The 14,943-nt window shown below is 36.7% G+C and overlaps 2 protein-coding genes across 3 annotated transcripts in view; both read left to right on the top strand.

Annotated features, from left to right (window-relative positions):
* Window positions 1–14,943, top strand: part of LOC109175190 (disease resistance protein RPP13-like) — a 175,606-nt gene that overhangs the window by 32,545 nt on the left and 128,118 nt on the right. The window contains exons 3-4 of one of the 2 annotated variants that reach the window (XR_002053260.1): window positions 12,471–13,132; window positions 14,455–14,555. Coding sequence is in view for 1 of the 2 variants with exons in the window: in XM_019324442.1 (XP_019179987.1) it covers window positions 12,471–13,760; window positions 13,919–13,933 (1,305 nt within the window). In the remaining variant the exon portion in view is untranslated. Of the gene's footprint in view, window positions 1–12,470; window positions 13,761–13,918; window positions 13,955–14,454; window positions 14,556–14,943 lie in introns of those variants that run through there. The other variant, XM_019324442.1, reaches the window with a different exon arrangement.
* Window positions 9,122–10,179, top strand: LOC109175191 (putative late blight resistance protein homolog R1B-14). The gene is made up of 2 exons (XM_019324445.1): window positions 9,122–9,663; window positions 9,797–10,179. The coding sequence occupies exons 1-2, from the start codon at window positions 9,214–9,216 to the stop codon at window positions 9,860–9,862; spliced, it is 516 nt and encodes a 171-aa protein (XP_019179990.1). The 5' UTR covers window positions 9,122–9,213; the 3' UTR covers window positions 9,863–10,179.

Below are 14,943 nucleotides of genomic sequence, written 5' to 3'. Positions count from 1 at the left end.
ACAAATCAACCAAATTTCCGACTAGTTGAATCAAACTCATATAATCGTTCTTAGAATATTATATAAAATATTCAACACTTGAGCTGTGACGCTCACGATTATATAGTTATTCCAATTTTTGACAAATTGATCCTATTTTGAAATCTGTATCGTTCAACATGAACTAGAACCGAAGTCCTTTTACGGGATTTCAAACATGTAACACGCTTGTTACATTTCGTTCCGGCCGTTAAGCCATTTTAGCATTTTCCACATAATGCTTCGTGATGCACTACACACCCATATTGAATTATTTCGTACATTTGACATTATTCTAGCAAATAATTCGTATGTACCAAGATTCAACTCAATGGAACACTTATATTTTTATTCAACACTTAATAAAAATGTATCACAAGGATACTACAACATTTATTCAAAATAAATAAATAGGAAAAATTGCATTGAAAACACATTTCCTTATTCCTATCTCATAGTAATCCTTCAACCCGTGTGCCTTGTTCCATTTTCCAATCATCCACTCCACGAAGGGTGGTCCATAGCGCACATCGGGGGTACCTCGGTTGTGACCTTACTCGTCCAACCATCCACATGATTTAAACATAGCGAAATTGTCCTCAACCTTTTCACCAGGATGACGGTTCGCTTCATAGTGGCATTTCTTCTTCTTCTTATAATCTTCTTGAAAGCTAAACTTCCTCTTGCCTTTCCTTTGATTATCGTTGAAGACATTGGTCACACTACAATAGTCCTCAGACCATGTAGTTATTACACCATCATAGGATCCTTCGTGGCTTTTAGCCGATCCACTCGACAAAAAAATAGGTACCAATTGTGTGCCATTAGCCACAGGTCTACCGGTTCGTGAACCAAAGTTCTCCGGAGCACCATCGTGTGTTTTTGCAACTCCCATGGAAATAACATTTCCAACGTTGCTGCCATCAACTGCATCACGGAATGTGCAACATCGTTGCCGTTCCGACCATTTGAATGTGCACCACAAGCAACATTCACAGATCCAATACTCTTGGAATCCATCGATTTGTTCATTATCAAAAAAAATAATAAGGTTTTAAGATTGTTGGTGATAATGAACCAAAATCGATTTAATATCCCAAAATAATATTTATATATACACACACGAAAGTATATAAAATATTATTGGATATATATATCTGATATATATATATATATATATATATATATATATATATATATATATATATATATATATATATATATATATATATATATATATATACATACAAATATATATATATATAATTCGGACCCAAAGGTTATATATACATATATATCTACGAAAAAGATATATCAATATATATATCAACCAAAAAATGGAACTTACAATCCTCTTGATTATAATTCCAGACCAACGAATATATCAAAAGAGGGAGGATTTTACTTAGAAGCGTAATCCAAAACCGAAAGAAGGAAAAGATGGCTCGTGTATGGGTATAGGGTTTTTAGCGTGAGTCAAGAGACCACTCTTTCCTAAAAACCTTATTTGCCACCTCCCAAAAGTGCTAGGAGCGTCGTGGCCTAGGTTTCCCAGGATAAAACGCGCTACGGTTCGACGTTTGAGCACCCAAACGAGCGAACCCGGCGAACTAAACCAAAGCCTTGAACACAGTTTAGGCAAAGAAAGGAGTAGAAACAGAGTTTTGAGAAGAAAAATACTTCCTGTGTTGTGTGTTCTTGTCACTTTTTGCTTAGAAAATCTGCTGCCCTCTACCCCTTCTTATATAGGGATGATAGAATTGATATTAGGCATTCAATTTGGCATTACCTCCACGATGTGTAACATCTGAAACAACAACACCCATTACTAGAGAGTTAAATTCAAATTTAAAATTGGAATTAATTAACAATTAATTCCGTAACGGATGAATTTAATCTCACAGTAATCTGTTGGCCTACAGCCTAGTTTCGGCCTCAAGGCCGAAACATATGTTGTTTGTGTTCAGTTCGGCCTTGGCTAAGGCCGAGAGCAGAACTCTCGTGCAGCTCTCTCTCGGCCAAGGCCGAAACCGAGAGTAAACTCTCGTGTTGCTTGACAGCGAGAGCAACTCTCGTCCAAGGCCAGGTCTCCCAGCTCTCTCTCGGCCCAAATCGGAAGTGGGCCCCATTGACAATTGTACCACAAAATAGCCACTTAAATGCCATTTTAATGCTATTTTTTCCAACAGATAATAATTAATTTGTTTAAAAAACAAAGTAGGAACCGGATAGAAATTCACATGCATTCAAGACTCACAAATTAACAGATAGCTTGGTAATTTCATTTCTAATAATACTATATCTAGTTTAGTACGTCATTGACTATAGTAGTTTTACCCAAGTTAGTCTTTGATTATAGTGATTTTACCAAATTTAGTCATCGACTATAGTGATATTTATCGATTTAGATATTGATTCTAACAACTAATCAGAGACTCAATGGAGTAAAATCATTGAAGTGGAGAACATAATTTAGCACAAAACAAATATTTATGACTAAATAAAAAAAAATCACTATTGTCGAATACTAAATTGAGTATTAACTCCCATGTTGGTATGAACTATTAACCATACCTTGTACCACAATAGTTGTTGATTGCTATTTCCTTACATATCACACAAATCTTGGAGATTTTGCTGTAAAAAATTGAGATTGAACTCATGCAAATCTTGAATATCTATCAAAACTTGCAAATGTAAAAGATATAGTTAATACCTTCAATGGTCCTCTAAGTATTAGTCATATACCAGCTGTGATCATCCGACTTTTAAACGACCATAAGACGTCCTTCAAGTTTTAAAAAGTTACCACTCGTGGTCCTCCGTCATATTTTCTGTCAAATAAGCGTTAAGTTGGAGGGCACACTTGTCATTTCAGAGTAAAAAAAAATAATTTGTCGTACCCGCACAAGCCCCGCCCACCGCGTCCCTGGGATCCGCAGGGGCGTAGTAGGTGGCGCGCAGGCCGCCGCGGAGGAGGTCGGTGACAAGCCGTCGTGGGAAAAAACCAATTTTTGTAGCCTAGAACAGTAAAAAAGTAAACGTCGGTGACAAGCCGTCAGAAAAGCTAACCGATTGATGATGATTGTTACTACTTTTGTAGCGTAGAACAGTAAAAAAGTAAGATTTCACAAGAACAAATCACGCGGTTGTGGGATACGTTAAACCCTTGGGCTCCAGCAGGCCCAATCATTGAATTCAAATTCAAATATCCAAAGGAAAGTATGATAATATGATATTCTATTAGTCTGAAACAGAGAAAAATCTGAAGAAATGCAGAGTGAAAATATGAAGAAAAACACTAAAATCAGTCCAAATCGGAGCAATAAGCGGTTTTCAATAGTTATGCTGTGCAACTAAATGCACCATGGGCATGGTGCATACGATGCAAAACGACGTTGTTTTGACTAAAAACGCGCGTCTCACTTAAAAAAAAATTCAGGTTCGATTCTCGGCAATAGCATTATTGTGGATATATAGTTATGAATTTCTGGATATATAGTTATGAATTTCTGGATATATATTTATGAATTTATGGATATTTAGTTCATTCATTGTGGATATTTACTTCTTTCATTCACTTTGGATATATAGTTATGAATTTATGGATATATAGTTATGAATTTCTGAATATATAGTTATAAATTATGGATATTTAGTTCATTCATTGTGGATATTTAGTTCAATCAGTGTGGATATTTAGTTCAATCATTATGGATATTTAGTTCAATCATTGTGGATTTTTACTTCATTCATTCACTGTGGATATATGTTATAAATTAGTGGATATATAGTTATGAATTTATGGATATATAGTTATGAATTTATGGATATATAAAAATGCTATTGCCGGGAATCGAACCTGATTTCTTTTTTAAGTGGGACGCGCGTTTTTTAACCAAAACGACGTCGTTTTGCATCGTATGCACCATGCACATGGTGCATTCGGTTGCACAGCATAATTTGCGAGCGGTTTTGATCTCCTGAATGGTGGAGCTAATGAGGGCATGTACGGTGGCCACGCACTCCATGGGGAAAAAGACTGAAATATGAACTTTAGCCTTCTCATTTCCCAAAATATGACGGTGCTTTGTGGTGGACAATTTTGTGAAAAAAAAGTTTGGGACATGGGTTTTAGGCATGTCCCACACATTTAATTTTTTTTTAAAACTCTTCCTCAGATGCAAGTAAGACTTGCGTCTGAAGTATTTATACGTCAACCGCATTTACGAAATGCGGCTGATGTATTCTTCCAGTACCCATGAAAACGCATGTAAGAGATGCGTTTTGCGTATTATACGTCAAACGCATCTCGTACATGCGTTTAGGCCGGCCAGGGAAAACGCGTGTGAAAGATGCGTTTTAGATAATTTTGGCTACAAATAATTTCGGCTCAAATTGCTGTTTCCGCTAGGGACGCCTAAAATGTTGGACTTTGCACCGGCGCCGGAGAGAAGTCATTATGCAATGCCCTAGATGTTGGACTTTGTGTCAGAAATGTCGGAGTTTGGAAGGTAGGCGCCGGAGAATAGGCACTATGCATTGCCGACGATTCCAGGCTCTGTGGAGGCAAGATCGGAGTTGCATGGAAGGTGGTGCTGGCGAAAAGTCGTCGTTTTGCAATGTCGAAGTTGTATGGAAGGTAGGCGGTGATGAAAAATCGCTATTATGCCCGGCGGTTGCGGGTGGACTTGGTGCAGAAAACGTCGGTGCGATGGATTGATTTTGCGATGAACTTCCCGGCGTGGCTGGGAATGTCGTCGGAGCCACGGAAAACATGTCCAGAGGTTGGAAAGCGTCGGGATGTGGGGCTGTGGTCATCGGAAATTCTTCTTGAAGAAAAGGATTATAGTGACGATGAGGAGGAGGTGCCGACATTGGTTGGCTAACTTGGCTTTGATTGTACAACGCGTCTAACGATAATGAGTCTAGACTTTTATTAGCCGGCGGTAATGGCGAGGAAACCGGATCAAACAAGCTTTCGAAATCAAATTTCGACGGTGGTGGCGCCGCCGCCTCTTGCGGCGGTGTTTCGAATAATACAAGGTCCCAGCCGGCGGCTGCATCATTATTTAGTCTCGGAAACAGCAATTTGAGCCGAAATTATTTGCAGCCGAAATTATCTGAAACGCATCTTTCACACGCGTTTTCCCTAGCCGAAGGCCGGCTAGGAAACGATAACTAAAACGCATGTACGAGATGCGTTTGACGTATAATAGGCAAAACACATCTCTTACATGTGTTTTCATGGGTACTAGAAGAATATGTCAGCAGCATTTCGTAAATGCTGTTGACGTATAAATACTTCATAAATACTTCAGACGCAAGTAAGACTTGCGTCTGAGGAAGAGTTTAAAAAAAAAAAATTAAATGTGTGGGACATGCCTAAAACGCATGTCACAAAGGTTTTTTCACAAAATTGTTCACCACAAAGCACCGTCATATTTTGGGAAATAAGAAGGCTAAAGTTCATATTTTAGTCTTTTTTCCCACTCCATGTTGACCTGCTTTGAGAGAGAGAGCCGTAAGCCGTTGCTTATCAATATCTGGAACGCCACGGTCAACAGGGACCCACCTTGTGCTGCTTGATGCCGTTGAGCTTCCCTTCTCTTTTCCGTTCCGGAACCTCCATTAGCGTCCATTATTTTTTATTTTATTTTATTTTATTTTCACTCTAATGGGAAATGATAAGGTTGGCCTTCCAATTTAATGCCTATTTGACATAAAATATAGCATAGGACCACGGATGGTAAGTTTTTAAAACTTGGAGGACGTCTCGTGGTCGTTTAAAAGTCAACCACAGTTGGTATATGGCTAATCTTATTCTCTAGAATTTATTTTCTGATATGGCGGGCGCTAATAGGTTATTGGTTATTTTCTTCATGTGGGCGCTAATAGATTATTTTGTAGACATTAACAAAATATGATACATTTATTGTGTTCATATTTACTGCAAAAAGCATGCTTGCAAATCTCGATAATCACATTTTAAATTACAAATAACTATTACAATCTCCAAGACAAACATTAATTGTTGAGAGATAAATTCAAAATTCAGAATCAATACCTACACCTACTTCAAAAATGTGAACACAATAAATGCATTCTATCAAAATACTCATTTTACATCTTGTAATTATAATATAATTTAACTATTTAGCCGTGCATCGCACGGGTGACATACTAGTGATAATAAAAGTAAGAATGAATCACAATGACAAAATAATAATGTTAGGTCACTTTTTGTTCTCAAGTTCCACGAAAAACAAAATACCGCCACTTCCCTTTGAATGAATAACAAAGGCAAAATAGTTATAAGTCATTGAACCAAAAAAATCTCATCTTCCTCAAATTTAGGAAAATCTTTTCCTTTACAAAAAAGTTTTTCATCCAACCAATTACTCCCGGTATTTTTTTTTCATGGAAAACTAATATGACAATTTTGTCTTCAGTGATTTTTCTTATGAGTACTACTAACTCTTTCTAGGCTTGAACTCACAACCTTCCACATAAGTAACTTGGTACCAGCGGACCACAAGGTCCTTGATTACCCTTATTTTTATTATTGTGGAGGGATATATTGATTTTTATACTCATTATTTCTTAGAGTTCCAAATCCAACCAAACAGTAATTTCAATATTCTTAGTAATTTATTTTTTACCAATCTAATAATGTAATAAATTTTTCCTGTAATTTATTTTCAATGAAATTTTAATTATATTCCTCTTCAAATATTTTCAACAAACCAAACAGGCGTATAAAATTTACAAATTTTTTTGAAAAATTTAGAAGATAATACTGCACTAATAAAATAAAATAAAATAAGCAGTAGGCCATGTCTACTTTTGAATTATTGCACCAACAGGCCATGTCTACTTTTGAATTATTGCACCAACAATGGATACTTTAGAGCTGGAAAGCTAAATGTTAAAAAACGCTGTCGGCAAGGAATTATTGTACTGATCAGATCAGTAGCATTACCCAATTCCACTCAATCACTCATCTTTTGCTTCTGTTAATCTTCACACCTACACAGAGATAGAGAGAGAGAGAAAAGAATGGCTTGTGTAGCTGTAAATTCTCTTATCACAACATTAGAGCTTGAGTTCTTGCAACCTCACCCTCGTCCATTCCTACAACAATTGGAACTCATCCCTTTTAACAAAGACCTCATCCAATCTCTCCATGCAAAGCTTGGTTTTCTTATACAACTGTTCGATGAGAGCAGAATGGATGGTGTTGAAGCAATTAAAGACTTGGAAACAAAGCTCAAAGATGTAGCTTTCAGAGTAGAAGATGAAATTGAACTCCATGTGGTAGATCTCTATAAAGAAGCTAACAAGAAAAAGAGACGAGGGGACACTGAAGCGAAAAAAACCCAGTATCCTCATACACTTAGTCATGTATTGCAAAAAGCAATAGAAGACATTGATACCATTAAAGAAGAGCTGGAGAAATTCATGATGGAGTACAAGCATGTCGTAGCTGTGCAAGGAAGGAAGACTACACTTGTTGATGTTATTCCAAAATCTGATGATGAACTTGTCAGGATGGACGGTTCCTCCAATCATGCTCCACACAGTGAGGATATAATGGTTGGGAAAAACAATGAATTCGAGATTATAAGGAAGATGCTAATACAACATCCATCTAAACAACGAGAAGTTGTCTCAATTCAAGGTATGGGAGGAATCGGCAAGACAACGTTAGCTAGACGAGTTTATGAAAATCGATCAATTGTCTCCCACTTTGATAGACGACTATGGGTTGTTGTATCACAACATCACAATAAGAGGCAAATGATCTTAGGTCTTCTTGGTTCTAAAGACAATGTAAACAATAGCAGTGATGGGGACCTAGCACTACGACTCTACCAAAGTTTGAAGGGTCAAAGGTACTTGGTAGTGATTGATGATGTATGGAGCAGAGAGTCATGGGATGATGTTAACTCTTGCTTTCCAGATGATATAAATGGGAGTCGAGTATTGTTGACTACTCGCATTGCAGAGGTGGCTACTTGTATTGGCTCTAACAATTACTTTTCGCATCAAGTGCAGTTTTTAGATCAAAGTGAAAGTTGGGAATTATTTCATAAAAAGGCATGCAAATCTCATGGTGTTGAATTTGAGACAATTTGAAGACCAATTGTTGAGAAATGTAAAGGACTGCCCTTGGCAATTCTTGTGATAGCAGGTTTATTTTCAAAACTCGATACACTTGATGAGTGGAAGAAAACTGCTAATGCTCTAATAAGTTCTACTTCAACATCAACTCTAGATGATGAAGAATGTTGGAGAATCCTCTCATTCAGTTATAGTCACTTGCCTCATAATTTGAAAGCTTGTTTTTTATATTTAGGAGTTTTTCCAGAAGATGATGAGATCAATGCTAACAACCTTGCAAGGTTATGGGCGGCCGAAGGACTGGTAAAGGCATTTAAGAATGAGAGTTTTGAAGCGGTGGCTAAAAGGTACATAAATGAACTTATGGATAGAAACTTAATTCTTGTAAGCACAAGAAGTAGTTGTGGGAGAAAAATTAAGGAGTTTAGAGTACATGATTTATTGCATGCCTTTTGTGTAAGAGAAGGTCAAAGCCAGAGTCTTTTGCATGTTGCTGCCGAAAGTGGTTCCAATTTCCCTCAGAGAAGTGTCCGTTGGATAATTGTGTCAGAGTTTAACATCTCTGTGTTACATTCTCTGTCAAAACACTGCCGGTCCATCTTTTATTTTCAGCAGCGGCCCAAACATTCAATAAATTTGGAAAATTTCAGCCTACTGAGGGTACTCTATGTTGTTGAAATGAATTCGCGAACTTCGACTGTTCATATCCATTTGAGATACCTATGGATAATGAGGCCTTCACTTTATTTTCATGGTTCATTAGTCTCCAACGCTTGGAATCTTCAAACATGTAGTGCTGATATAAGTTTGGGCCATTTGAAGTTTCCACAACTACAGTATATACACTGTCGTGAACCTTTTGGATCTTTACCCAAATCTGTTCATCAAAACTTGCAGGTCATTTCTAGTTTGCAGGCTTGTCAATGCGATCAAGAGTCCTTAACAAAAGTTCCATACCTAAAGAAGGTAACTATTATTATAAGGGAAACCGATGATTGCATTAAGAACCCTGTCTGTTTACCGCAGCTCGAGAGTTTGTCTCTTTGTGTTGTTACCGAGGGAATTTCGGATATGATGGCTCAAATCATTAACAATATTCTTCTCTTGAAAAACATTAGGAAGCTGATGTTTCGTAAAATGAAATGTGAGTGGAAGGTAATTAATGTTTTGAGCAAGTTACCAAGGCTTGAGGTGCTCAAGTTACATGCTGACCTTGGCAAAAAGTGGGAAGTACCAGAGAATGTGAAATTCTGCCACTTAATTTGTTTGAAAATTTCGAATCGTAATCTCAAGCATTGGGAAGTTGGTGCTGATAATTTTCCAAAACTTGAGCGCCTATTCCTTAACGGATGCATTGAATTGAGAGAGATCCCGAATAGCTTTGCAGAAATTCCAACATTGAACTTAATCCAATTAGAGATGTGTCTTCATTCTGCAGTGATGTCAGCCAAGCAAATTGAGGCTGAACAGCATGACTATGGAAACGAGAATATGGTTGTCATTGAGAAATACACAATAAAGGTCTTTCGATCAATCTCCATTTCTTTTTCTCAATTGCTTTTTGTTCGATCTCCTTTAATTTTTCTCCCAACATCATTTAGTTTCATCACATCCTAATTTGTTTTCATTGATTCATGAAATCCTCGCTCTCTAGCTTGAAGATTACCCGGATGAAGATGAGGAGTGGATGATGCAAAGCTATAGCAAAGATAGACTCTAAAGCTGCAAATTAATTGCAATACTGATGATCGGATCGGCCCACGTAGAGCCAAAATCCAATAAAAGAAGGGTGTGGGAAGAGCAGATGGTTTTTGCAATTTTGGTGTTTGAAATGGTTTCTGGTTCACAGCTTCTTCAGCTGCAAATTTGAATTGGGTATGGATTACTATATTAAATTACTGTCTTGTATCTGCTTCTAGGAATGAACAATATAATCTGCTGGATTTAAGGCTTGCTAGACATATGGATTTAAGAATTGTATAAATATTTTGATCTGCTATCTGATCAACAATATTAATAGTGATGAATTATCTTTAACTTCAAAACGTAGCTGCATTATATTAGCTTGATCTAATATTTATAATCAGAGTAAGCTACCCACCCCTCCAAAATTTTCTCTAACAATCTTCCCCTCATTACATGGCATTTTCTAATTGAGTAATTAACTTTCTTTTTAATTAATAGTGCGGGGCAAAAACTTGTGTGAAATCACATCACGGATCCTTATCGTGATATGAATCGAGTTGTAGACAATCGGGTAAGATGCTCAATGAAGACACACTTTGCAAATATCACAATTTTAGACTTTTAGTGATAAGTATTACAATATTTATCATCAGTGTAACAATCAATTTTATCCTAAATAATTAAGTATCACAATTTCAATTGTCTTCCTTCTGCCATGATGTCACCCAAGCAAATTCAAGCTGAGCAGCATGACAATAAAGATCTCTCACCCTTAGGGGTCGTTTGGTTCACGGAATGTCAGATTACCTTGGGAATGTTAGATTACTGGGAATGTTAGATTCCTGTGTTTGGTTAAAATTGGGGTATGTAATATAATCATATTTGGTTTAGGGTTATCTTTTATTCACACACCATAATATCCTTAATATATTTTCATATATTTTAATAAATTTAAAAATTAAAATAAATAATTAAGATAACGGTATCATATATAATTACATGATTTTAAAATATTAACTAAAATATTGAACTGGGAAACAAAATTATTTTATATGCTAACCTAACATAATAAAAATAAAAAATATATAATTACAAAAATAATTATATATATATATATATATGTGTGTGTGTGTGTGTGTGTGTAATAAACTAACATAACTAAGGTTATCTTACATAACCTTAGAATTTGAAGGGAATCACATTCCCTTCAAAATCCTATGTGGAGGGAATGTGACATTCCTGGGGAATGTTAGATTCCCTGAGGTAATATGAACCAAACATAGGAATGTGAGCTTTGGAATGTCACATTTCCTTGGTTATGTTATATAACCTGAACCAAACGCTCCCTTACTCTTTCTCAATGGCTTTTCATTTCACTCTCAAACATCATTTAGTTTCATCATATTATTCACTCTCGAACATGCCGATACTTTATTTAATTAACTCACAATATTGGTTTAGCATTGAGAAAGTGGTGGGTACAAGCCATGAAAAGTCTGTGTGTTTAATTGTTTAATTTCTTTAACAACTTTGCACATGGACAACTAAAACATATGCCACATAAAAAATTCACCCATTTAATTATATTACCCATTTGCACATGCAGACAACACATATGGCACACATAAACAAATTTTCGCTAGCTGTAAAATTCCACTAAACATTAAACAATTGCAGCTCATATTATGTTCTCATTATCTAAATCTAATCTTTACAAACAACTCATCTCTTGCAACAAACACCTTCATTCTCCACAAAAAGCTCAGATTTCTCCAATCTCCAATATCTCACGTCAATGGTCTTTCGCATTACCCAATTCCATTCATCTTGCTTCTGCTAATCTTCACACCTACACCAACAGAGATAGAAAGAGAGAGAAAAGAATGGCTTGTGTAGCTGTAAATTCTCTTATCACAACATTAGAGATTGAGTTCTTGCAACCTCACCCTCGTCCATTCCTACAAGAAATGGAACTCATCCCTTTTAACAAAGACCTCATCCAATCTCTCCATGCAAAGCTTGGCTTTTTGATACAACTGTTCGACAAGAGCAGAATGGATGGTGTTGAAGCAATTAAAGACTTGGAAACAGAGCTCAGAGATGTAGCTTTCAGAGTAGAAGATGAAATTGAACTCCATTTGGTAGATCTCTTTAAAGAAGCTGACCAGGAAATGGGACAAGGGGACGACGCTGAAGCCAAGAAAACCCAGCATTCTCATAGACTTAGTCATGTATTGCAACAAGCAATAGAAGACATTGATGCCATTAAAGAAGAGCTGGAGAAAGTCATGATGGAGTACAAGCATGTCGTAGCTGTGCAAGGAAGGGAGACTACACATGATGATGATGTTATTCCAAAATCTGATGATGATTTTATCAAGACGGACGATTGCAGTTCCTCCAATCATGCTTCACACACTGAGGACATAATGGTCGGGAAAAACAATGAGTTCGAGATTATAATGAAGATGCTAATACAACATCCATCTAAACAACGAGAAGTTGTCTCAATTCAAGGTATGGGAGGAATCGGCAAGACAACGTTAGCTAGACGAGTTTATGAAAATCGATCAATTGTCTCCCACTTTGACAAGCAAATATGGATTGTTGTATCACAACATCACAATAAGAGGCAAATGCTCTTAGATCTTCTTGGTTCTAAAGACAATCTAAAAAACAGCAGTGATGCGGACCTAGCATTACAGCTCTACCAAAGTTTGAAGCGTCAAAGGTATTTGGTAGTGATGGATGATGTATGGAGCATAGAGTCATGGAATGCAGTTAACTCTTGCTTTCCAGATGATATAAATGGGAGTCGAGTATTGTTGACTACTCGCATTGCAGAGGTGGCTACTTGTATGGGCTCTAACAATTACTTCTCCCATCAAATGCACTTATTAGATCAAAGTGAAAGTTGGGAATTATTTCATAAAAAGGGATGCAAATCTCATGGTGCTGAATTTGAGACAATTGGGAAACCAATTGTTGAAAAATGTAAAGGACTGCCTTTGGCAATTGTAGTGATAGCAGGTTTATTTTCAAAACTCAATACACTAGATGAGTGGAAGAATGCTGCTAATGCTCTAATAAGTTCTTCAACATCAACTCTAGATGATGATGAATGTTGGAGAATCCTGTCATTGAGTTATAGTCACTTGCCCCATAATTTGAAAGCTTGTTTTTTATATTTAGGAGTTTTTCCAGAAGATTATAAGATCAAAGCTAACAACCTTGCAAGGTTATGGGCTGCGGAAGGACTTGTAAAGGCATTCAAGAACGAGAGTTTTGAAGCGGTGGCAAAAAGGTACATAAATGAACTTATGGATAGAAACTTAATTCTTGTAAGCGAAAGAAGTAGTTGTGGGAAAAAAATTAAGGAGTTTAGAGTACATGATTTATTGCATGCCTTTTGTGTGAGAGAAGGTCAGAACCAAAGCCTTCTGTATGTTGCGAATGAAAGTGGTTCCAATTTCCCTCAAAAAGGTGTCCGTTGGATAAGTGTGTCATTTCAAAATTTTGACATCTCTGCATTACATTCTCTGTCAAAACACTGCCGGTCCATCTTTTATTTTCTGGAGTGGCCCAAACTTTCAATAAATTTGGAATTTTTCAGCCTATTGAGGGTACTCTATGTTATCAAATTCCATTCGCCAAGTGGGACTGTTCATATCCATCTGAGATACCTACGGATATTCGGGAGATTTCTTCTGTATAATTCATTATCCTCCAACGCTTGGAATCTTCAAACATACATTGCGTATGGCCCCTATGGATTGAAACATTTGAAGTTTCCACAACTACAGTATATTCACTGTACTAAACTTTGTGGATCTTTTCCCAAATCTGTTCATCAAAACTTGCAGGTCATTTCTAGTTTGCAGGCTAGTCATTGCGACCAAGAGTCCTTAACAAAAGTTCCATACCTAAAGAAGGTATCTATTATTATAAGCAAAACCAATGATTGCACTAAGGACCTTGTCTGTTTACTGCAGCTTGAGAGTTTGCGTCTTTTGGTTGATACATCTATCATTGGAATTCCGGAGATGACGGCTCAAATGGTTAACAATATTCTTCTCTTGAAAAACATTAGGAAGCTGAGGTTTGAATTTATGAATTTTGAGTGGAATGCAATTAATGTTTTGAGCAACTTACCACGGCTTGAGGTGCTCAAGTTATTATTTGTTTATGACTTTGGCAAAAAGTGGGAAGTACCAGAGAATGTGAAATTCTGCCACTTAATTTGTTTGAAAATTTGTTCTAGTGGTCTCAAACATTGGGAAGTTGGTGCTGATAATTTTCCAAAACTTGAGCGCCTATTCCTTAATGATTGCTTTGAATTGAGAGAGATCCCGAATAGCTTTGCAGAAATTCCAACATTGAACTTAATCCAATTAGAGGAGTGTCATCTTTCTGCAGTGATGTCAGCCAAGCAAATTCAGGCTGAACAGCATGACTCTGGAAACGAGAATATGGTTGTCATTGAAGAAAACACAAGACAGGTCTCTCGATCAATATCCATTTCTTTTTCTCAATTGCATTTTATTTCAGTCTCCTTTAATTTTTCTCCCAACTTCATTTAGTTTCATCACATCCTAATTTTTTTTCATTGATTCACGACAGTTTGGCCCTTTATTTTGAAGATGACTCCAATGAAGGCGAGTTTGATGAAGATGAGGAGTAGATGATGCAAAGCTATAGCAAAGAAAGACTCTAAAGCTGCTAATTAATTGCAATAAAAGAAGGGTGTGGGAAGAGCAGATAGATGGTTGTTAGTTGTGGCTGTTTTTGCAATTTTGGTCTTTGAAATGGTTTCTGGGACACAGGTTATTCAGCTGCAAATTTGAATAGGGTATATATTACTATATAGTCTTGTATTGCAGGCCGGGCTGCTTCTAGGAATGAACAATATAATCTGGTGGATATAAGGCTTGCTAGATGGATTTAAGAATTGTAAAAATATTAATAGTGATGAATTCTCTTTAACTTCAACGTAGTTGTATTAGCTTCTGCCAAATGCCGGCGCGCACAAGGGATCTTCCCACTTTTTTTTTTTTTTGGGTTGCCAAATGCCTTTCTGGAATCTTAATTTGTACTATTTAAAGCATATGTATGATT

Source organism: Ipomoea nil, unplaced genomic scaffold, assembly GCF_001879475.1.
Source record: "Ipomoea nil cultivar Tokyo-kokei standard unplaced genomic scaffold, Asagao_1.1 scaffold0684, whole genome shotgun sequence".
NCBI classification, from domain to species: Eukaryota; Viridiplantae; Streptophyta; class Magnoliopsida; order Solanales; family Convolvulaceae; genus Ipomoea; species Ipomoea nil.
This window is presented reverse-complemented; position numbering and strand designations above follow the sequence as displayed.